The 25411-nt window shown below is 34.5% G+C and overlaps 1 protein-coding gene across 1 annotated transcript in view; it reads right to left on the reverse strand.

Annotated features, from left to right (window-relative positions):
* Nucleotides 1–25411, reverse strand: part of HYCC1 (hyccin PI4KA lipid kinase complex subunit 1) — an 84166-nt gene that overhangs the window by 9449 nt on the left and 49306 nt on the right. Inside the window, exons 4-10 of the mRNA XM_007447443.1 lie at nt 23357–23536; nt 22414–22494; nt 21798–21913; nt 21325–21420; nt 12755–12871; nt 9688–9775; nt 8829–8988 (exon numbers count right to left, since the gene is read on the reverse strand). Coding sequence (XP_007447505.1) covers nt 8829–8988; nt 9688–9775; nt 12755–12871; nt 21325–21420; nt 21798–21913; nt 22414–22494; nt 23357–23536 — 838 coding nt within the window. The remainder of the gene's footprint in view (nt 1–8828; nt 8989–9687; nt 9776–12754; nt 12872–21324; nt 21421–21797; nt 21914–22413; nt 22495–23356; nt 23537–25411) is intronic.

Raw genomic sequence — 25411 nt, forward strand, 5'->3', positions numbered from 1 at the left:
AGTAAGCAGGGTAGTGGGGAGAAAGTCTACTTTAGATGGGTGGTCTGTGAAGACCTCTTTGAGGAAAGGATATTTGAACTGAGATCTGAATGATGAAAAAGCACTGGCTACACAACAATGTGGAGGAAGAGAGTTCAAGCTGGCACTTATTAATAATTCAAATCTCAGCTCAAATATCCCCAATTCCTAGTACAAAGACCCTAAGGCAGAAATGGCTTAGAACGTTGAAGGGTTAGAAGGAAAGATGAGAGTGGTCTTCAAATGAGGTCACAGTGGTAGGTAAGACATCACCAGGGCCACCTATGCCATAGTACAGAGCTCAGACTTTGTTCTGATTGCAATGGGCAGCCATTGACAAGTACACAGATAAATTATTTGGGTACTTTATTAGCATTCTTTATCAATGGAAGTCACATCTGTATAACACAAAATATTGAGCACAAAGTGTGTCCTGGGTTAGAAAGAACAGCACTGTCTAACAGTCCACAGCCTGGGCCAGTAATTTGCAAGGCAGATTAGAGTAAAGTAAAGCTACCATGGAAACACAGAATAAGGTCCTGGCAGTTAAGGGGCTGCACTCTGAGCAAGAACATGAATTACTAAGATTTAGTAATATTAATCCTGAAGCCAGAAGCAGAATTTCCAGGTAAGAAAAGAGCAGCCTGGGTCACAAAGAAAAAACACGGTCTGGACAAGAACAATTTATTTACGGACACACTGGTTAGGAAATATTACCAGATTCCTTAAGTCAGAACAGGCAAGTCTTTGACTTGTGTATATAGTAAGTGACACAATTCTCCTTATCGAGGTAAATTCAATTACTTGCAATAACTTGTCATCTTTATTAAGTCTCAAGTATAAAAAAAATCTCTTTGAGAACTGCCAACACTGCTGCTGGATCAGGTGAATCCTCCATGATTAAAGATCCTCATGACTAGAGAGACCAAAAACAGGTAAGCAACATCTACTAAAAAACTATCTATAAAAGCTTATTTCTTCCTCCGTGCGCATTGTACAACAAATGCTCCTTAAAAAGTTGGGGGAAGGGTAAAGCTCAATAATAAATAACAATAAATAATAAGTTCCTTAACTACAGCCAGAATTATATAAGGCATCCTTAGTAAAAAAAAAAAAAAAAAAAAAAAAAAAAAAAAAACAAATGTAGAACACAGTCATTTACAAACAACTGTTTTTGCCTCATAAAACCAATAATTTTAACTATCTTGCTTCTCTGCAGAGAAAATTACTTTATTTTATCTAGAAATAAACTAAGATTTTTTGTTTGCTTCTAAAGTTGGCCAGAATTCTTAAGACTACTGTCTTCCTCTTTAAGCCTTATGTTCACATGTGTCAATTGTATTTTAGCTCTCTGGTCAATATGTCCTATTTCTTTGTGTCACCCAATATTTTCTAAGATACTATTTTGTCTTCCATGAGTAAAAGGTCAATACCAAAAATGTCAGTTAAAATTCATGCAATGCTAAGTTTGGTCAGAAGGAAATGCTTATTTTTGGTTCTAATGTTTTATCATCTATATTGGGAAAAGAAAATTTGTTCCTCAAACATCATTTTAGAATCTAAAAGTAATGGAGCTTCTCAAAATGATTTTTTCTAAATTTCTTTAAAAAGTTTAAACAACTTTTAAAATAAAAACATAAGCATTATAAATTTCTAATTGCACATGTAGAATTCCAATAGCCAATTCTTTAAAGTTTGCTACTTTTGACTTTAAAATTACCATTTCTTCATTTTTCAAAATGCTTTTATAACTATCAGCAATTTTGTTTTTCCTCAAATGCTTTACTTATAAAGTCATAAAATCTGATTAACAAAATAAATGTTCCGTGTCAAGATTTATGGCATTTACCTTCTGCAGTATCTAGAAAAACTAGCTTAAATGTTTTGAAATATTTACAAATGATTTTTTTAAATATTTAACTAAAATATACCTCTTATAATTATTCCGATTTACTCAACAGTTAGAAAGTTATTAATGTCCTATTTATCAATATGTTATTATATGATAGAAATTTATTAACATTTTCTAAATCAATATCCATTTTTTTAAATAATCAGTTTTAAATAAACTATTTTCCAACATGAATTGCATCTTTTTATTGTTCCATTTCTTATCTCATCTAATAAGTTAGTCCTAGATCACTGGGCAAACTGAAACAAGTCACATTTTTTGTCATTTTTTAAAAATATAATCACAGGTATCTTTGAATTTTATTATAATCGTTTAAATTTATTTAACTACCTTGGCATGCTTTAAATAGGAACTTAATGCTGAAAATGCAATAAACAGCTGTAACAACATGAAACTTCCCTTTCTTTAGATTCACTCTATGTAAACTATATTTTGTTTCATTTTTCACTTAAACATTCCATATAATTAATTAAATACTCTAAAATTCTCAGGGTATTGATTTGGTATTACTAAGTTAGAAGACTTAAAAATACATATAGTAGTTATTTTCCATTCTTTTTCACTGCTTAAAACTCTGTACTCTTGGATCTCCTAAGTCAAAATAATGATATGCAATATTATAAAAATAAACCATTTAACATATGTCAGGACCAAAAGCAGGGCAAAATTCAAAGAATCTAGATTACAAATATTGCTTTTATTGTTACACCTACCTGTTGCAAACAGTTGTAACCATACATAAATGAGAATACAAGTTCAATCTATTCTATTTACCTGTCAATTTGGGATTGAGACAACAAGTATTAAAACAACTTTCTAAAAAATCCTGACTGTAATGGTGTTATACATGTCAGACAATAAAGTACTATACCTCAGGGCTTTAGAAATTACAAAAAAATCATTAAACTGATCGTTACTATTATATTACATATGTATACTTTTTTGTTTGATATTACACTCAAACTAAACATGTTTGTCTCAAATTGAGTAAAGCCAATGAAAGGGTTAATCAATCACAGGATGATTTGAATAGCAGCAAGCTGGCTAAAAAAAGCTTATCAAGAATACAATTATTGAGCAGTTAATAAAACAAAGTAAATAGTTTTCAATTAATAAAAATCAGCCTTTACAGAGTGCTTTAAAGCATACCAAAATGCTTTTCACTGACTTGTCTCATTATCTCACAAATACACAAGTGGAAAAAAGGTGGGCAGTAATAAAGATTTAGGATTTCACTAGATAAGACTTTTATCAGATAACTAGTTGGCAAAAATTATAAGCACTCATTATTTGCAACAATAACTTAATTAGGGGACTTTTATGGAATGGGTATTTCAACAACCATTTTAAAAGAAAGGAGGAAAGTTGTTACATTGTTCCAAGTATAGATAATTTTTTAAAAAGTGGAAGAAGAGTGAGTCATAATGGTGGCGGTGGTGAGGAAACAGACAAAGAAAAAAAATAGCAATTAAATTTGCTCTGGGAGAGGAGAAGGAATGGAAAAGTACAAGGAAATAAATAAGTATAGATTGTATAATAGAATCTTGTAGAGAATCATTCAGGGATTTAAGAAAAAGGGCTCTCATAGCTGAAATGGTAGATAATGAAAATAGCTTTAGAAGCAACATTTAAGAATAACTATAGAACAGAAGCATAATTATAAAGAAATACCTTCTGTTTTCCTTTTAGTTCTGTTTATTTTTTAAATGTAATAAATATTTAAGAAAATGAAACTGCATTTTTATTATTAATTTTAAAAATTGATTATTTCACTGTTTTATTTTTCTTATTGGAATTTTCATTTTGATTCTTGTGACGGTCATAATCTACTCACATTCTTCTCTTACCTTACTTAATGCTTTTTAAGATCTTTATTCAATTATTATCTTTCTCTAATTGCATTTTACTTTCAAATTATGACTTCTAAATAGCCCTCAATCTGTAGGCGGCTCAAAAATCTAGGTTTAAAAAATACACACTAAGTGAAACACAATATGCTTAAAATAATTAACAAATATATATAAACAAATCTATATAAATGTATATAAAGCTATTAATTCTGAAACTATGACCCGACCCTTGAAAGTCAAAAGCAGCAACTCTACATTGTAATTTTACTTTCCAAACATATGTATTGACATGGAATTATGAATTCATTAAACCTTTCTCAAAAATTTATACACAAAGTTTAAAAAGTCTGAAAACACAACATTAAGTTAAGCCACGCCAGTACAATATTAAAATAATTAAGTGAAAAGTGGGGAAAATCAGGCAAACACACTAGTTCTCAAACATGTCTCTCCAAAACAATACTTCAGCTGAAACCAACCTTTCTTTAAAAATCACCCTATTTAGTCACTGTCTGATCAAAATTAAAATTACAGGGTCTTGCGACATCTCCCTGGCTTGGGATGTTGATAGTCAGGGCAAATAAAGCATGCTGACAGAGGGCAGTGGTCAGAGGGTATATGGGAACTCTGTACTTCCCACTCAATTTTGTTGTGAGCCTAAAGCTGCTCTTAAAAATAAAGTCTATTAATAATAATAATTTAAAAATTGAACCGTCCAAAATATAATTCTAGAAATTTGGGTTGTTATTTAACAATAATAAGATGATGGCAAGGGATATATGTTCTGAAATGTGTGGAAATGCTAAAGCTAAAGTAATTTTTTACCTTCCAAAAGGACATTTTCCATTAAAATATAAACTATAAATTCTTAACTTTAAGAAAAGAATGGCAGATCTGTGAAGCTTCAGAGAATCCTGAAATATTGATACAATCTAAAAGAGCTCAGAAAAAAAATTTTGAATGCAAATGATTAAAATTGTTCCAAATTAATTTTTGAAAGACTAAACCATGAATTGGTTTTGGCTGTAAAGACAAAGAGATTTTTTCTGTTACAAATAAGAAAAAGAATACATGTGATTAACTGCTCCAATTTAATGTATTTGTTTGCATGTGCAATTTTTGGTGACTCAGATGTGCAAACACACTAATGGCTTAATTATCTATATTCCTTAATGAAAAAGGGAGATGGAAAGAAAAAAAGAAAGTTCTGCTTGGCTGCTTCTGTGGGACAACTCATTAACTCCTGCCCCTCTTCTCCCCAGCTAGGATGGAAAATGGAGAAAAAAGGAGAGAGGCAATAAATAAAGACATAAATATGGAAGCAACCTAAATGTCCACCGACAAATGAATGAACAAGGAAAATGTGGTATATATGCAATGGAATATTATTTATCCATAAAAGAAGGAACTCCTGTCACTTGTAGCAACATGGATGGACCTTAAGGGCATTATGCTAAGAAATAAGTCAGACAGAGAAAGACAAATACCATATGAGATTCCTTATATGTGGAATCTAAAAAAACTCCTAGATACAGAGATCAGAGGTGGGAAGTGGGAGTGCGTGAAATGGGTGAAAGTGATTAACAGGTACAAACTTCCAGTTATAAAAACACAAGTCTTGGGAATGTAATGTACAGCATGGTGACTATAGTTAATAATAAGACTGTATGATGTACTTGAAAGTTGCTTAGAGAGAAGATCTTACAAGTTTTCATCATGAGGGGAAAAAAGGGTAACTATGTGTGGAAATGCATATTAACTAGACTTATTGTGATCACCTTTCACAATATATCCATATATTGAATCATTATGTTGTAGACCTGAAACTAGTGTTATATGTCAATTATATCTCAATTTTTTAAAAAGACACAAATAAAAGAAAAAAGAGAAGAAAAAGGGAGGAGATCCAAGAAAAGAAAAAAAAAAGGGCCAATTGCTTTCTTCTTTCCCAGCACTAGCAATAACAAGGAAAAAGACAAGGAGTAAAAAAAAAAGAGTATTCCTTAAAGTTCATGTTTCTTGTCCCTTCTCCTTCCCCAACCCTCATCATCACTGCCTTAAAGTTGCATATTCCATATTCCTACCGTATGATACAGTTCAGGGTCTGGGAAGAAATCCCTCCTCCTGGGAGGGTTGGTGTGGGAAGGGAATGGTAGGGATAGAGGTGGAACACGAAACACATTTAGCATTCCATGAAACAAAGAAACTCTAAATGTGTTTTCACACAGTCATAAACTAAGCTTACATGCTACAGTGCTGTGCTTCAGAAACATTATAAGATGATAAGGCTTTTGTGGATCACCCTGGAATCCACATGCCCTTTAACATTGTTTCTGCAAAAATTAATGTATAAATAAAATTATTATAATTTATATATATAATTCATATGTGAACGTAATATAATAAACATAATTTATATAAACAAATATAATTTAAAAATCCATTTAAAACTTGAGAATGATCTATATATTTAAGAACTATAGTAAAGATACCTATCTTCCCCACAAGAAGCCAGTGTCAGCTAGAGCCCAGGACAATGATAAGGTGTTCAAATAGGAATCAGGACCATGGAGATGAAAAACAGAAAAGCTTTCAATTCAGCAAAACAGGGTAACAATGAAAAATACTGCTCTAGGAAGGAAAGCCAAGACTACTCTAAAAAGGGAGAATGCAACCTACCTGTAGAGATAAATAAGGACCTTGGACTAGGAATATTTTAGAGCTCACTGGATAAAGAGAACTCACACTGCAGAAGAGTGGTAAACAAGACTTAGCTACATTCTACATGCACCTGACTTGCTTTTCACAGTTCATTCTCGTTAAATCCTCATCCTTGACTTTTTTGTTAACATAAACAGGAGTTGCCCAGGTGTTAAGAGTTGTTAAGATTGAATAAGTGTAGGGAGACAGGTGACAAGTAAGGTTAAGGCTGTAGCCTTAAGACACTGTGCCAACCCTTCAAGTGGTAGCCAATATAAAATCTGGAAGATATGTAAGAATCTAGTATATACAATATATTCAAGTAGTCTTTTCTTGTTTGGTAATTTACTGCTATACAGTATTTCTGGAAAATGATTTCTATTTTATTGCACGGTACACAACTTATTCCATTAAATGCACTTATGGACACATACACAAATCTTCTTTCACACATACATACATGCAAATATAATTAAACTTCAATATTTCACATTTTTAACTGCAGGACCTATATTTTTCCCCTAGTTCCCAATATGTCCACCTAAAAAGAAGGAAGGGAAAGTGAAAAAGGAATTAAAATTCATTCTTGCATTTCCTGTAGTGGTAATTTTGGAGCAACTATGGCCACAACGGATGCATACGATCTGGTTCATTGTCTCTGTGTACATTTTCACTTGCTAATGCTTAAACAGAAAATGGATCTCTAGGGGAACATGGTGATATCTAATTAAATGACTTTCTACCTGTAATCTAGTTCCAAACTGTAGCATAATTTTCACTAAAGAAACTGATGTACGTTTAGACGCTGACTATATGCTTTAAACAGTAGCATAATTTGCCTTGATAATGGCAAATATTTACCACCTCTTTTGTGCCTTCCAAAAGGACTTTCGAGAATTGGTCACATTACTTTAAAAAAGGAAAAGATTGAAAAAGATCATTGGTTAAGCTGGAAAATTTCATCATCATTTTTTTTTGGACATACTGTCTCCTAGATTCCCTGAGTAGAAACAATGGCAGCTGTTCTCATCATCAACTTTCTGTTTCGTAGTGAATAATCTCACTCTTCTCACTTTTGCATTTTCTCTATAGATATCATAGAGACAACTGGAACTAACAAATATACCAAAAGGAGCTACCATTTTCATTGCAGTTTTTAGCAAGGAGAAAACAGACAATCGATTTTGTTTTACTCCAATATATATGTTTGCTTGGAGCAAAGAAATGGCTTTTTGCTTCCCATTCTATGGTTAACTTCTAGGAAGGTGATAGTAATCTCCTTACACTGATTCTTGCCCACTACAACAACTTCTAGGTAGGAGACGAGTTAAAAAAAGAATAAGAAATTAAATAAAAAATAGTAAGTTATAAGAGAACGAAGAGAGATGGAAAGCATTAAGAAGGTCATGGTAAATAAAATTCACTTCCAGTACAATTTTTTTTTTTTTTTTTTTGGGTACTCCTACCCTGCCCATCTGCGTGGTATTCTGTTGTTTCCAATTGATATCCCACTTTTCTCTTTGTAGTACAACTTATTTCATGGATGCATAACTGGTTCTTATTAAAACAATGCAATGTGATACCTGTCTTTGGAATATTTTTATTCCAAACTTCTTAGAAAGTAAGCTTTTGTTCTACTTAAAGGATGACGAACATCAGGAAGGTGCGATTTCTGTGAGTGGAAGTGGCAGACCATTAACAGTGAAATCAGAATGGTATGACAGTATTTTTCCTGGCCCGTGTCCCCTGCATCGGCAGGCGGACTCCCAACCACTGCGCCACCAGGGAAGCCCTCCAGTACAATTTTTAAATAAAATGAAGCAGTCAAGAAGGGATACTAAAACAAACAATCTTACAAGAAAATTAACTTCTAGAAAACAGAAATGCCTAGAGTTGTATCAGTACCATGGGATTCTTTACCAAGACATCCAGAAGAAAATGTTAAAGTCCCTATTGGTTGTTCTATTTCAATACGCAAGTTACCCTGCTAAAAAGCTGAAAAATCAGAAACATTAAGGAATATTTGCAAATAGTTGTGAATAGAAACCCAAAATGTATTAATAATTGAAAAATGTATTTCCTACTCTCCTACTGTGCTGAAATAAAATTTAAGAGCCAATACAATGTTTAAATAAATTTTCATCCTTATATGTAACACAAGGGGCTCTGTATTCTTATTGCCTGCCATTCATGGATAACAAATGAAAAGTTAAAGGTGATCCAACAGCTCTTTATTCCATGCCACTATGATATTATTTACTAAATTTAGAAGTTACAGCACCTTAAGTACAGAGAAGAAGGGGACAGCAATAACAATCCTCTAATTTGAGGAGTGTTTTATTTCTTACCGTGTCTTTTCCACCTATGACCTCTTATTGACATGCTGGTTACTGCATTTCTTGATATTCTAGAAGAAGTTGGTGTGATTTCAACTTGAATACACCTTGTTCCCTCCTTACTAGATTTCATGGCACCATGAGGCAATGAAGCCTGTATTGCATTGGCAACCTAAAAAGGAAAAATATAGATCAAGATTGGCATTAAACAGATGTATTATTATACCCTTAGATAAAACAAGATGGTAAATTCTTTTTTCAATTTTGTTTATTGAAGTAGAGCTGATTGACAATGTTGTGCCAACCTCTGCTGTGCAGCAAACTCGCTCAGTTATCCACAGACAGACACATTCTTTATTTATAGTCTCTTCCACTATGGTTTATCCCAGGATACTGAGTATAGTTCCCTGTGTAAGACATTAGGACCTTGTTGTTTATCCCAAGATGCTAAATTTTAACAGATTTTTAAAAAGAATTCCTTCAAGATCTTTCATAAGATCCTCTAAAATGAGGAGTAAGAACGCAGAAGGAAACATGGTTAAAAATATATGTGATGAAATTTAAAATTCCAAAACACTAAATTATATTTCCAAATGCCTAATGCTAATTAATAAATGCAGCTTGAGCATGTTAATGAGAATATTCTTAAAAGTGAAAATGACTATTCATATCAGGCTAAGACGTTAGCCTAATGAAATTTTCAAATTATATATACCTTTTTCGAGTAACAGATTTTTCTACTATAACAGGAACATGAATCACTGAGTATTAATAATGTATTAATGCACTACAAATGGCTACTTCTCAATTTATAGTTCTAAATTGAGAAATTTTAAATGACAAAATTTACATAAATAAATGAGACACCTACCAGCAATGGCTCTGGATATAATTCTAGCTGGGCTCTGTATATAATATCATCCAATGCTTTTTGAGCTAGATCCCATTCTCCATTATAACTATAAAATTAAATGAAGGATAATTATTTTAAATTAATTCTATATAACTGAACAAGATACAATGAGAAATTGTTTATCTTTAATAAGGAAAATAATAGATCATATTAGCACATTGCTTAGCATTACACCCTCATTAAATATATATTTCTAAATCTTTGAATTCCTTTCAACTGTATCTGAAAGCCTATTAAATAGCAAAGAAAATTTTACAGATGTACATTTCTTCTCTAAAGAACATGCCTATTTATAGAACAGACAGCCAAAAAGCTAGGCAATCTCAAAGCACTTTACGCTTTCAAAACAAGTCAGAGCAAAATAAATTATATACCTTAGAATAATGTTCAGAACACTGTATGGTCAAATTACTCTGTAACTCCCATGGTTTTTAATGAAAATCTACAACTACTGTGGCTTGCAGCATCCTAAGTAGTTACTTCTTTGCATTCACATAGTCATTTAGAAGTGTACGTGACATATGCTGCAAATATCACAGAGATATTGGGAAAAAAGTGCATGTGTATATTAATTTTCAAAGATATGGCCAAACTCTTCCTAAAAATTGGCTAAATGATGGAACGGACAGAGAAATAACCGCTTGCTCATCTGACAACAAAATAAAGAAGTGTGAATTACATCAAGTGTGCAAGTGAGGCCTAAAAAATGGAAGCAGCATTGCTCTCACCCTAAAAACAAGATAAAGCCAGGTAATCTACAAAATCATAACTTCTCATGAATCCAACAAGGAGCTAAGGTCACAGGGCAACCAAGTAGCCCGAAACCCAATGGCAGCCAGGTGCCCCTGAAGAGAGTGAGGCCACAATGCAGGTGGGTAAAAAGAATTCAGCTAAACTTTTCAACAAATTTCTAAAAGCCAGGTGTGGGCCAGTACAAGAGTACAAAAACTCTGGAAGCAGATACAAGGGGACGTCACACCCGCTCATAAGCTCTTCGCCACAAACCACCTTTAGGCACTCATAAGAAAAACCAAGCGCAAGGCGGGGTACCAGAGAAAGCTGCTCTTGGTAGTGCAGGCCTGAAGGAGAAGAGTGGCCACCAGAGCAGGAAAGGCACCAAGATCCAGCCAGACACTTTCAGTGGAACAAAAGTTTAAAGCCTTTGGGGAAAGAGCAAAAAAACCCTTTCACCCCGAGGGCAGAGGTGAAGACCAACTCACTCTCGCTGTGAGGGAGAGAAAAAGAAAAAAAGCCTCTACCTGTAGGGGAGGATCAGGAAATCATCCTATGCTGAGAAGAAGGAAGGCCAGAGGTCTCCTACCACTGGAGGAGCGGCAGGACCACTGAGGAACTCCCACCCAGATAAGCAGGGACATAGGGCCTGCTTAGAACTGAGGCCAGACGAGGACAACAGAAAACACCACTTCTCCTCCCTCCCACCCCCAACCAGGCTAGTACACATCTAGAAACATGCAGCAGCACTCTAGTGCTGGAGGAGGGGCAAGAACAAGGAGAGAGACCCTCTCTGAGGTAGAGACACACCGGGAAAGCTAAAAGCTGAGGACGGAGCAAGAGTATTGAGGAAAAACCCTCCAGCAATAAGTAGCGGGTAACATAAAAGGAATTTGGAGTAGGTGGTGCAATATAGGTAATCATAGCAGCAACGAATCCAGTCCCAGCTCACTCCTGCCTACAAAAACTCTACTAGCATCCTAGAAAAGAGGCATATCCATTTCCAGGCATAAATAATATTTATCTCAATCTTTACTGTCCTACCCATGAACAAAATAATGATTAATCAAATATTACAAAGCACACAAAAAGCAAGAAGAAAACAACCCACTATCAAGAGACAAAAACCAACCGAACCAAATTCAGAGATGACTCAGATGTTGTACTTATCTGGGAAATTAAAATAACTGAGATTAATATATTAAACGCTCTAGTGGAAAAGAGGGGCAACATGTATGAACTGACGGGTAGTTTAGCAGAGAGATAGGAACTATAAGAAAAAGCCAAATGAAAAGGCTAGAAATAAACACAGTAACAGAGATGAAGAACCCCCTCAGTGGGCTCATTAGTAGACTCAACATAGTCAAGGAAAGAATCAATGAACATGAAGATAGATCAACAGAACTTAATCAGAAACACAAAGCAAAAAGGAAAGAAAATAAAATAGATCAGAGCATCTAAGAGCTGTGGGATGATACTAATGGTCTATCACAGGGGTCAAGAAACTTTTTCTTAAAGAGCCAGATAGTAAATATTTTGGGCTCGTGGGCCATACAGTCTCCACTGCAACTAGTCAACTCTGTCACTGTAGCACAAAAGCAGCCGCAGACAATACATAAACAAACAGGTATCACTGCTTTTCAATAAAACTTTTTAAAAACCAGGGAGCATGCTAGATTTGGCCCAAAGATCATAAATTCTGCCTTCAGTTAAGAAGCTTATAATCTACTGGGGAAAATTTAGGTATCAAGTGAATATAATATAAAGTATAGTAAGATATGCATAATAAGAGAAGTACAAAGTAGTAAAAAATAGGGTGCAAAGAAAAATACTAATATCTCAAGTATCAAGTAACACTGAGCATCAATATTAGAAATTAATAGCAAATTCATAATAAACTTTGATGAAAGAGGCTCTAAGATGTTTCTCAAGAATTAAAATTTCTGGAAATGGAAAAGAGATATTCATTAGGGAAAAATTGCTACTTGGAAATTACAGCAAAAAAAAAATTGAGTAATGAAGAAAGAAACTGTAAGTGTATTTAGGTGTCACTAATTTTCATTCTGTCCCTGAATTAAAGAAAGACAATGAAGTGTTTTAGTTGGTTACAAATTCTTTGGAATATTAAAAGATATGTTTTAAATAATAAAACTATTATCAAGATATTGATTCATATTTTTTTCATAAAAATATGCTGATCGTTTATTGAGATTATAATATAGCAACAATAAAATAACAGACTATAATTTTCCAAAGAGATCAAAGGTTAACTTTGTATATGAAATAAACTTACAAGGCAAAATAAATTCCTGTTAACATTTGCACCATGAATCCTGAAGAAACCGGTACCCTGCTACTTATACCTTTGTATTTTCTTACATGTTGTCGAGGATATCCACAAACACAGATTCTAGAAAGACCAAAATAATTATATTTGTAAAATTAGTAAAAATTAAGGTAATTTATTTTTTAAAATTTATAAGCCAACAATGTACGAGGTATGCTCTCATAACAAACCAAACAGCAATGAAACAAAGAATCTTTCAAAACAGAACATTTGTCTGTAACATTTTACTGAGTAAGTTAGACTGGGAAAAAAATGTAGAAAGCTGGGGGTATGTTAATATAAAGTAAGTGAACCAGATTCTCAGAGTTGGTTCACTAATTTTGATCAATCATTATTATTGACCAAATTATTAATGATTTTTGGTTATCATAAAACCATAAAACATGAAGCTCAGCACTATTCATCATGCATAGATCAGTGGTATGATCCTCTATTCCCGATAAAGTTCTTGACACAAACTGCAGGCTCCAAAAAAGTATTCTAAAATTAGACTCAAACTTCATACAGTATATCTTAATAAATTTCAGATAGATTGAAAATTTTAATGTTAAAATACCATAAGAGGGGACTTCCTTGGTGGTGCAGTGGTTAAGAATCCACCTGCCAATGCAGGGCACATGGGTTCGATCCCTGGTCCAGGAAGATCCCACGTGCCACGGAGCAACTAAGCCCATGCGCCACAACTACTGAGCCTGCGCTCTAGAGCGCATGAGCCACAACTACTGAGCCCACGTGCCACAACCACTGAAGCCCGCGCGCCTAGAGCCCGTGCTCTGCAATGAGAAGCTCACGCACCGCAACAAAGTGTAGCCCCTGCTCGCCACAAATAGAGAAAGCCCGCGTGCAGCAACAAAGACCCAATGCAGCCAAAAAAAAAAAGAAAGTAACATACTATCATCAGGGAGTGAAAAGGAAAGAATAAGGGATGTATAATTATCCCCACATTTATTGGGGGGTTTGGATAGCTGGCTGGCTGGTAGTGCCACTAAATCAATTAGGACAAGTAACACATACTGTTTTGGAAGGTGCTAAGTTTCAGATATGTTTATTTTTAGGTATACAATATAGGTATCAGTTTTGTCTGTCATGTCCTCTCTCCCACCCCCAACGTCTTCCATTAATAGTACCTCTATCCCTCTTACCTTTAGGAAGTAGTCTCTCCCTATAAAATTAAGTATAACCATGTGATTATGGTGAGGCTGACAATAAAACTGCCTGTGACAATAGATCGCTACTCTAAGATCTATTTTTCCCTTCTTCCTTTTAATAACATATATAAAGGCACACTCCCTTCCACACTCCCCAACCAATTTTAACTAGAGCTATGGCCACCTGCTAGAGACCATATTTCCTAGGCTTCCTTGCATCTAAGTGTGACCATGTGACTAGTTCTGGACAGTGGTCTGTTAACTGAAGTCGTACGACTTCTAAGCTGTACCCTAAAAAGGCAGCTGCTTGCCTTCCACTCTCTCTTTCTCCCTGCTTTCAGGATAGAAGGCAGATGTAATAGTAGTGATCCATCACCATACAGACAAGAGTAACACCATAGGGAATGGTAGAATCCCAAGAAAGAAGGAGTCTGAATACTTTAGAAACAGAGCCAATCTGCCCTCAGACCATCTATCAGCTTGGACTTTTATGTGAAAGAAAAATAAATAGCCACTTTATTTAAGTTATCATTATTTCTGTTAAAACAGCCAAACCAATATTTAACCTGATACAGTACGCTTCCAATAATACTACTACGCAACTTGGCCCTATAGGGGTTTGTATAAGCTTCAGACAGCACAATCGAAACTTTTGCTGGGTTGTTTTTCATAGTGAACCTGGGAGAGATGTTCTTTTTCCTGCGTTCACTAAAGGAAGACAATGTAAGCTTTTAGCTGCCTGTGGTCACTGCTCTTACCACGCAGAAGAAGCCTATCTTCAGTAAAAAAAAAGTACAATGCCAACAGATGAAAATGAGGTGAGAGAGAGAGGAGAGAATAGCCTGATAACAGTTGAGCCTCTGCATCTAGCTGACCCTGAGGCCAGTTCCATCCCTGCTCTTCCCAAGTACTAACAGCCAAAAACTTTCCCTTTGATATTAGGTAGTTTTACGTAGGTATCAGTCAGTTGCAAGAGAAAGAGTTCTAACTCTTAAAAGGTATCTATGGGACATCTTGATGAAGATGTTTACTGAATTGGATACACAGGTTTAGAAATCAGGAAAGAAGTATAGGGTTTAAGAAAGAGAATATGGTCAGAAAAATAAGTTATTGTTGTTATTACACAACTTTTAAAAAACAACATTGCCATAGCTCTAGGATGGTCAATTAACTTTTAAATTTACTTTAGGTAAGAACTAGAGAGATATTTCTCTCAATTCACAAAAGAAATAGGATTCCAGGTTTTCTTGTTTTCTCTACTAGCCACCTATAAGGAAATAAGCAGTTATCTGTTAGAGGCTGTATTTACTTCTTTATTCAGAAGTGCAAAGGGTTAGTGTCTTAGTCCGTCTGGGCTGTTATAACAAAATACAACAGACAGAGCAGTTTGTAAACAACAAAAATTTATTTCTCATAGTTCTAGAGGCTGGAATCACAAGATTAAGGTATCAGCATGATCAGGTGAGGGCCCTCTTCAAGGTTGGAGAGTTCTTGGTATAGCTTCACATGGCAGTAGGGGTGAGGGAGATCTGGCTAATTAGAACACTAATCCCATTCGCAAAGGCTCCACCTCCTAATACCATCACATTGGGCATTAAGATTTCAACATAAGAATCTGGGGATGGGGGGAACACAAACATTCAGATCATAGCAGTTAGGGGGTTTTGTTTGTTTGTTTTTTAGCAGTTAGTTTTTAATAACTACTAAAACTTTACCCAAACTGTAGCAAGTGACTTCAGGAATTTTTCATTTATCAATGAATGATTTTTAAAAAATAAAAACTGAATTATTTCCTTTAATCATAATTTTACTTAATGGATCACAGATCTGAAGTGGAAGAGATCATCTATCATTCATTCATTGAACAAATAGTTATTAAGTTTTTACTGTATGCCAGGCATGTCTCTTGAACTCTAAGAAGGCAGCAGTGAAAAAAACACCAAAGTTCCTGACCTCATGATATTCCAGCAGTTGACAGGCTATACCAAGTGAACAAACAAGGTAATAACAGTGTTATAAGTGTTAAAAGGAAATAAACTGGGGTGGGAAGGTGCTACTATAGAAAAGATGATAATGGAAGATCTCTCCAAGGAGGTAACATTGAGCTGAGACCCAAAATAATCTAGCGCTAGCCAGCTGCAGCATAACTCATAATGGCAACTCTTTACCCTCTTTTCTCCAGTCCTTTTTTTTTTTTAAATAATTTTTGGCTGCTTTGGTTCTTCGTTGCTGTGCGCGGCTTTCTCTAGTTGCGGTGAGCGGGGGCTACTCTTCGTTGCGGTGCATGGGCTTCTCATTGCAGTGGTTTCTCTTGTTGTGGAGCATGGGCTCTAGGTGCACGGGCTTCAGTAGTTGTGGCACGTGGGCTCAGTAGTTATGGCTCATGGTCTCTAGAGCACAGGCTCAGTAGTTGTGGTGCATGGGCTTAGTTGCTCCACGGCATGTGGGATCTTCCCGGACCAGGGATCGAACCCGTGTCCCCTGCACTGGCAGGCAGATTCTTAACCACTGCGCCACCAGGGAAGCCCTCTCCAATCCTTGCTTTTAATAATTAAGAATTTTGATTTACTCATCAGTACTCTGAATGCTCTCTTCAAAGATATTCTTTTCGCATAGATCCTTCACTGAATTTACATAAAATGCAGAACAAAGCAAAAACAATCAACAAAGCTACATGTCCCATGAATGCCTGACTCCTCTTTTCATCAGAGGGTATCCTGAAGTTGCCTGACTTCCCTTTACAAATCCAAAACATAAGGACTCGACCTTACGAAAGAGCAGCTGGGTGGCCTAACCTCCACTGCTATATTAAACTTACTCTGCGGTCACATATAGGTATCTCCCAAATTCACAAACCATGATAAAATAAAATTTCTTTTAGAAGGCATATTTGTTAATACATTTCTGGAAGAAGTTCTAAGTATCAATTTGTAAGTGAGGGAAACTACTGCCATGATTCTCATTCTCTGTTGAGCGATACTATCTCTTTCTTAGACTGACAGAAAACCTGTGAGATTGCTCTCAATATACTGAATTACAAACCACAAAATGATTAGAAAGCCCAATTCCAGTGGGGCTGACTGGAGAGAGTATTTATTTAGAACTTAAAGTAGAAAAGAAAATAGATTAACTACTATAATTAGATCATCAGACCAGTGAGTAGAAACTAGCTAGAAAAAAAGGGAAACAATGAGTTTTCTATTTTTTAACTTGAGAAATATTTAAAATTTGGTCCAGTTCTATTTCCTATCCATCTGGATAAAATACATAGACTATGAAATAAAACTAACCAATTTCAAAACCTCTTCCTTTTCTGCTCTGCTTTTTAAATAGTGAGGAGAGGGGAGGTGAGAAGGCCAGGAAAGCAGAAAAAGTGGGGGAATAAGGGAGAAAAGAGAAAATGGAAGAAATTCCTATACAGTAATGAGCACCTTTCTGTTCTCATGCTTCTGCTCTTTGAAATTAGGAGCCTAATAAAGGCTGCATCTTCTATCACTTTCCTCAAGAGAATACCATATACAAAAATAGTGCTCAAGTTGCTGCAGAAGAGATTATTTCAGATGGATTGTAAAGGAAAGATGGAGAAGATTTACAATGGTAGAAAGGTGTACAAAGTAAATAATAAGCAATGAAAAGTCAACTGTAGGTTCTTTCAAGAAGGAATTTCCTAGTATAAGATATGCTCTAGAACGGCTGACAACTGCAAACAGGTGGGAAAAAAGAAAGAGCGGCTGTGTATCTATAGTGAACATGTGTGTTCATCATTGGGGTGCTAGCTGTCATTTATTGAATGATAACAAAGTGTCATAGACTGTGCTAAGAGCTTGTTCTCCCTCTCTCTCTCTCTCGCTATCATTTTATCAGTCAGGAAAATTAATCCACAAGATGGTTTATTTGCACAAAGCTGTCCCTAATAGACAGAAAACAAGAAGAAATCTGTTCAGTGGTCAGGAAGGCTGATTTAGGAATCAGGAGTGGGTCAGGGTTTCATTACAGATTCACAGGAACAAATACACTGATCAAGAATCCCTAGCAGTACATATTCAAGTCAGTCACTGAGGTGACTCACCAAGTGAACAAAATCAGGACAGTCCCTTAGACAACGGGGGAAATTTTAATTTACAGCTTAGTACAGTTTCATCAACTGTACAGCTTAGTACAGTTTCATCTAATATTTATATTCTACATCAGAAGGCAAGATAAGCCATTTCTTAAACACAATTATATTAAAAGAGATGCTCAACAGAAAAAAAAAAGAAAAAAATATTTCCCCAAATTTAGAGGACTTAGGAATATACCAATAAAACTTATTTGTAGTATTGGTGGATATGTTGCTTTTAGGAGGGCCATATGTAATATTTAGTACCAGCAGAAAATAAAAACTTGTTGACTAAAACTCAGTCTACCTCTTGCCTCCTTTCAGATCTCTCTTCTAGTGGTCCATGCACATATGTAGGAGGAAAACACAGGCTATCAAGCTGGCCATCAGTCTGCTTACAGTTAACTGAAGCAAAGCTTATAGTTAACTGAACAGATTTTTGACCAGTAGAATAGATTTGTATGTATGCGTGGAGGGTGGGAAGTGTCCAGGATTGTTTTAATTCCATGATTCATTACAATCAGAAGGTTAAAAAAAGAACAGAACACATCTGTCACTGAACCTAGCTCAGGTATTTCACGAAATTTTTCTGGTTGTATTTATGTGTCCTTCCTCCTAGATAACCCAGTCTATCATTTTGGTATAATTATCATCAACAACCAAACTAATCAGCAATCTGAAACAACTGCCACATGGCCAAAACAACTTGATTAGCCATACCACAGTGCGATCACTTTATTTTATTCTTCAGGAAAACCTGCACCAGGACAAAGATCATGATGAATCTCTTGTACTTTAACTATCATAATCATTTATAACTTACTTATCACCATAGTTCTATAACTAATTTTCCTTCCATAGTTCTGGACTAGGCTTTGCTTGATTCGATACTAGTGCTTTCTAGTTCTTTGCTATACATCTTTAAAGTGTACACCTTAATTAGAATATTTGATAAATGATTAAGGGAATCCAGAGTTAAGAGAAATAAATAACTAGATTTTAAACTGTTGAGAATACAGTAATAGGGAATCTAAAACAAAAACAAAAGCAAACTAAAAAGGATGGAAATGATAAATTTCATGGAGTTCCTATTACATCATGTTCTGTGGCTTAAGAGTTAGCATTATTAAATAGTTTAAGTCTTTTGAATTACATAGATCTCTTTCCTCCTTCATTTTCTTATAGCTAGTGAGTATACAAGAGTTCTTCTTGTGGCATAGAATTAATGTAATGTGTTTCTACTAAAATCTTCCTCGGCCAAAATCCTATAGCTAGTTTTCAAGTAATCGGTGTTTCTATTTGTTTTCAAAACCAGCTCTTACTTGCATTCTTAAAGGATAATCTAATTCCCTGGTTAGTTAAATTAATATAGTGCAATTTTCTACCCAGAACATAAAAGTAATTATACTGAAGATAGTGCATTGGAGTTACACAGGACAGAAACCAGTGACACATGTTCTTTCCTAACTTTGCCATCAGTCATTTCAGGAAAACATCAACAGTGGTCCTTATTTAGGAGGTTGTGTTAGAACATTTGTATGTATTAGAACGTTAGAGCTTCAAGCATATTAGAATATTCCTGTGTCCTACCATCTAAAATACTGCTTTAAAGTAGTGTGTTTTAAGCTCTACAGGTGAAAAGTTCCTGCATCGAACTACTCCTTAAGCCAATGTTTCTGAAGTGTTGGTTCTTACACTCATTTTAGTGCATAACAACATTTTCACTGGACCATAATGAAATGAGAAACAAGGAATGCTAAACACCTCACTTTTGACTTATAAACTGTTGTCCTTCCCTTCCATTCTACCCCTTTTGGGTGTTAAAATACTCTCCCCTTTCATTAAATAATGTTGATGGTAGATATTTATAATACAATGACTTGACAAAAGACAAAGTCGGAAACACCATGTAAATACCCACTTCAGCTTTTTTGAAATTTTACAGATCTGTGAAATTCAAAAACTCTGGGCACCTCTGCCTTTAAAATATTTAAAACAAGAAACATATTAGAAAGAGTAAGTGAGAGAGATGGCACACTGGTACCATCTTCTAAGGTGCAGCAAATGTACTTGTGCTCCAATTCAGGAAATATCTGAATGACTCTCCACTTCTCTATCTTCTCTAATAAGCCCCCTGCCTTGTTACCTCCCTCTCCCTCTCCCTGGTCCTGCGTGGTCTTCTATCTCATTCAATAGAATCAATTTAGGTTTTTTGTTTGTTTTGTTTTGACTTCATTTCTAAGTATTGCTCTATGCACCCTCCCTCTTACTAACTTTCCAAAGCTACATTTTCTAAATAAGTTTCCCAAATCTAAATTATTTTACAAGTTCCTTAATTCTATATTTTCCCTTATTTACTTGAATTACCAAAGGCATTTTCTCTGCCTTGTTATTTTTGTTTTCTTTTGTTTTTGTTATTTTAAAAAAAGGTAACAGGGACTTCCCTGGTGGTCCAGAGGTTAGGACTCCTCGCTTTCACTGCTGAGGGTGCGGGTTCAGACCCTGGTTGGGAAACTAAGATTCCGCAAGCCATGCAGTGCGGCCAAAAAAAAAAGGTAACATCTTCAACATAGAAAATGTAGAGAATGACAGAAAATCACACAAGAAAAAAATTAAAATAAACTATAATTCCACAGGAAAAAAATTAAAATAAACTATAATTCCACCAAGTAGACATAACTATTGTTAATATTCTGGTCATATTCAGTCAACACTGGAATCACACCATATATACTATCATTAAGTACTCTTTTAAATCAGAATTCTTAAATATTTGCATAGTATACACAAGGATTACCATAATTTACTTAACCAAGCTCTTGGCTAAATTTTTTTTAACACAAAAAGCTTAAAAACCAGTATCTCTTACTGCCTTCTTGGTAGCAAATTAGAGCACAATAAAAATAACTACCTAGATAGATAGATAGATAGATAAACAGACATAAAAAAGCAAACAAAACAGAAACCAGCCACATGCCAAAAACTGAAAGGTCATAATAGTTCCACTCTTTTAATTATACAGTATGATCCTTTTCTAATTAAATATTCTATTGAAATGTTATTCAGCTTTACCCACTTCACTGTGTTTTTTGTGACTTCATTGTGTTTTTAGGGAGCTTTCTGTATGTCAACTACGTGGAGCTTTATATTAACCTATTTAGTGCTTCAAGCAAATGATTAAACAAAACAAAAATAACTTAGATATGTAACAAACTAGCAATCCTAGATTCATATATTTCAATACTAAAAACATTTGAATTTTAATTTACCTTGAACAAATTTGACACAGTGATTGAAGAGAAACACTGGGCATGTAAGTTAGGGCAGCATTGTAACACAACAAAAGGAATGTCAACACTTCAAACCTAAAGATAAACCAAAAGAATATTTACAAATCTTGAGAATTCTAAGAAGTCAACTGTAATTAAGCAAGCATTGGGGAGGGATATTATGTTACAGAACAGACCTGTACAATATAATCACACCAATAAGAATACAAAACTGAAAGGAAAAAGTAACAGTCATATGAAAATTATCTTAAAAATTCAATGTTCCAGATGACATCTGAAGCAAAGTGTAAGTGACAAATCGGGAAGATGTGTTTTTCTCTTGCATAAAATGACTCAACATTTTAAAAATTGTTACATACAACTCATTAAACATTATTTATAAATCTACTGAAATAATTTCTTAAAAAATTAGCATGGTACAACAAATAGCAGGTCATGTCTCCACAGTATACCTATTCTGTGCTGTCAGCATCTCCCTTTGGGGGTGAGGTCCGCTGTATACAACTTTTGACAAGCCATGCTGGGATAGGGCGCTCTCGGTCAGAGCCATGGACCCAATGCTGGAAGGCTAAAGAAAAGACATGTGAATAAAGAAAAAACCATTCTGTTGAAGATGTGGTATTTAGAATATACACACCAGTAAGAATGACTGCCATGAACATCATACATCTTGGAAATATTCAGACTGCCTACTAAGTATTCTGCTCAAAGATTTAACAAATAATTAAAAACAAACCACAAATAGAAATACAAAATAGTTTAACTTTAAAAATTCTACCCCAGAAATACATAATTGCCACACATAAAAAATCTAATCTTATCTGTCAGGAGAAGGGGAGAATATTTCAAAATGAATACTTTTAATAGATCTTTTACAATCAGGTTTTATTTTAATGATTTTGATTGCCCATTTTTACTTTGGGAATAGCCAATACTTTGTGTGGTGTTTTATACTTTTTAAGGCACTAATAAACTGATCAAATTTTTTGTCTCAATAACCAGACCCTAATTTATAGCAACTGCAAATCTTAGGACCAATAAACTTACTTCGATAAAAATGTCACTTACCTCATGATACACAGACGGTTTGGATAAAGACGGAATTGTAAAACTCAATACTTTGCTATGTCCCTGTTTGTCAACTATTTCCTACAAAAGTGAAAGAAAATATCTTACAATATTTATTTTTTACACATAAATTTAAAAGCTGAATTTAAACTGTTAGTGTAAAAAAAAAAAAAAAGACCTGAAAAGAAAGGAATTTTAAATTCAGCTAAAATCTTAAACTATGATAATCAATTATTCACAAATACTAGGAGTTAACCTTCTCCTTAAAATGTAAGTAACATAGTTTTAAGGATGAAATACAGATGTAGTGTGGTAATAATCATTGATTTTTTTCTCATGTAAAAAGTTCTACTTTCTAAATCAATTAACATAGTTATGAAATACATTATGAAATGACCCTTAAATTTTTTTTCCACTTTAAAAAGTACAAACCTTAAGTATGTATCTAGAATATTGTACTATTTAATATACAAACACTATTAGTAATGCAAACTATATATTTTAAATGAATGGTGTGAAGTCTGGAGACAGTCCAGATTTTACAGAATTATTATTGGTAGACATTAGACTAGATCTTTTCTCCCAAACTTTCTGTGAAGGTCACAACAGACAATTTATAGGCAGTGGATTTTAAGTTTAAAAAATTTAAAACTCAACACTGATATTTTCAGATACCTCCATAAAATTATTTAAATGGACTGATTTTTAGTCTCCAATCAATCAAAAAATGTATATTTACATAATTGTATGTATGCCCATATAGCCTTCAACCTTCATGAAGTTATTTTTGGGAGAATGAGCTATGAGTCATTTGATGTATTAAAAATAAATATTAGCTTTACTAAAATGAAAAATAGTTGCCATTATGTATTCATTTTTGTTGAAAGGGTTATATGCTTGGCTTTTGTCAGAAAACATTTTGTTAACTATATTAAATACAAACCAAATTGTAAACCCCTAGGAGAAGAGCTTCAATGCATCCACTGCTATGCACATTTCTGCTGGCTGAGACGGCAAGGTAGCACCAAATCAGTTCTGGAAGAAACTGCAGTGTAAATCGAAGCAACTGCTCCTCTCCGCTGCGATAGAATTCAAAGAGCTGGTGACAGACAGGTTCTAGCAACTGCAAGAAAGACAAAATATTCATTCAAGGACTAGATTGTATTTGAATGACACTGATGTATGAAATATAAAAGGTTTTCCCTGATTGGTAATTACTGAAATATACAAATGTTTCCACTTTTTGGAAACACAAAACTATTCACAGCTACGCTATTTAGTAATGAACTCTAGTGGAAGGCCAAACTGCAAACTAAGTGTATACTGAAGCACTTTATAAACTCTAAAACATTCTGTAACTCGAAGGTAAGTATTGTTATTAAAACCTTATCTTTTAAAATTCCTAAAATAGATAGGTTGTGAGAAGTTTCTTTCTGAATGTCCTTGCTTCCAGATAAAACATGTAAATATAAATGATTGGCTACAGGGTTGGAGAAATTGAAATGGGAGTCCTAGGGAATTACTGTCTCATTGCCCTCCTGAGTTATAACTAGGCAGCATGGGACAGCAATGACCAGTATGTGGAGGGAGAAGCTGAATAATATAAAGCCCCTAGGTCTAGTTTCTTACTGTAACCATGGTTAATTCCCCTGGATGATCTAAACATTGCTATCATTTTATTTTAAACTTGATTTGGACTTACTGATAGCCTTTTTTCCCCCCACCACACTCCCCCAGTTACCCACTTAACAGAGCTGACTGTATCTTTATAACAGACATTTTTTTAAAAAATCAGAAAGTCAAGATAAGAGACTGTTATAGGTAAGTATTATCTTAAAGCATATATAATCATCACACACAAGTCATTAACGAATATGTCAGGGCTACTTTTCAAACAAGCAGGCTACTATTATATTTTCAGCAAATGGGAGTTCATTCACTTCACTAACTTAGGCAATAGATTGACGTCAATTTACGAATCAGATTTTCTACTACCAATAATTGGAATAAACAGGAACTAAAGTGGATGTTTTGATTTCAAAAAAGTTCAATATGTAAAGCAAACCGGGTATAATTAAAGTCAGTATTATAGAAAAAGTTATACTTTAATAAATATTGACTAAATCAAACTGGTCTTTCCTATTGAAAAACTATCTTCTGACAGTTAAGGAACATTTTTCCACTCTCAGAATGGTCATCAGAGTGCAACAGGTGTCCACTGTGGTATGGCAAAGGCAAAAGGAAACTGGAGGGTCAGAGGCAAAGTAACCCCATTCACAGATAGCAAGAAAAGTTTTTAGGGTAGGAATTTGGAAGAATGGAGAGGGGGATGGTGGAAGAAAGACTGGTAAAGGAATGTTTAGCTTTCAGGGTGGAGTTTCAAAATTACTTTGTGGACCAGGGTCGATAATCTTGTATTGTGGTGTAATATCGGTCATCTCTAAATACCAGGGAAAGCTTTGATTAAATCAATTAATATAGTCTAAAAATTATTTGCAAACTTGTGAAACTTTATGCTGAAAATTTATTCAATAGGCTCCATGAACACATAATCAATTTTAATCAAAACACTCCAAAAGGCCCTTTAAACTGGTTTAAAATCTAAAATTAAATGGAGTTTTGGTTTATGAAAGCAGAACCAAATGAAGACAGATTCAAAAGGGATGCAGAAGTTATATATTGCAATGAGATTAGATGAAATTATGCATATCAAACCACTAGAGGTAAATACCAGTAGCTGTGCAGGATTTTACAGCTTGCAAAGTACGTTCACATATATGAACCCATTTAATTCCCACAATATTATATGGTGCTATGTCATTACCCTCATGTATACTTTCTACATAAGGAAATTGAGACAAAGAAGCTATCAACTGAAACCAAAAAAATCACACAGCTCACGAAAGTCAGACTGAAGCCAAGGCTTTCTAACTCCTTTATAAACATACCTGAAAAATGTCGGAAAAGAATAAAACAATATACAATGTGGGAAACACAA

This window comes from Lipotes vexillifer, unplaced genomic scaffold, assembly GCF_000442215.2.
Source record: "Lipotes vexillifer unplaced genomic scaffold, Lipotes_vexillifer_v1.1 scaffold474, whole genome shotgun sequence".
Lineage (NCBI taxonomy): Eukaryota > Metazoa > Chordata > Mammalia > Artiodactyla > Lipotidae > Lipotes > Lipotes vexillifer.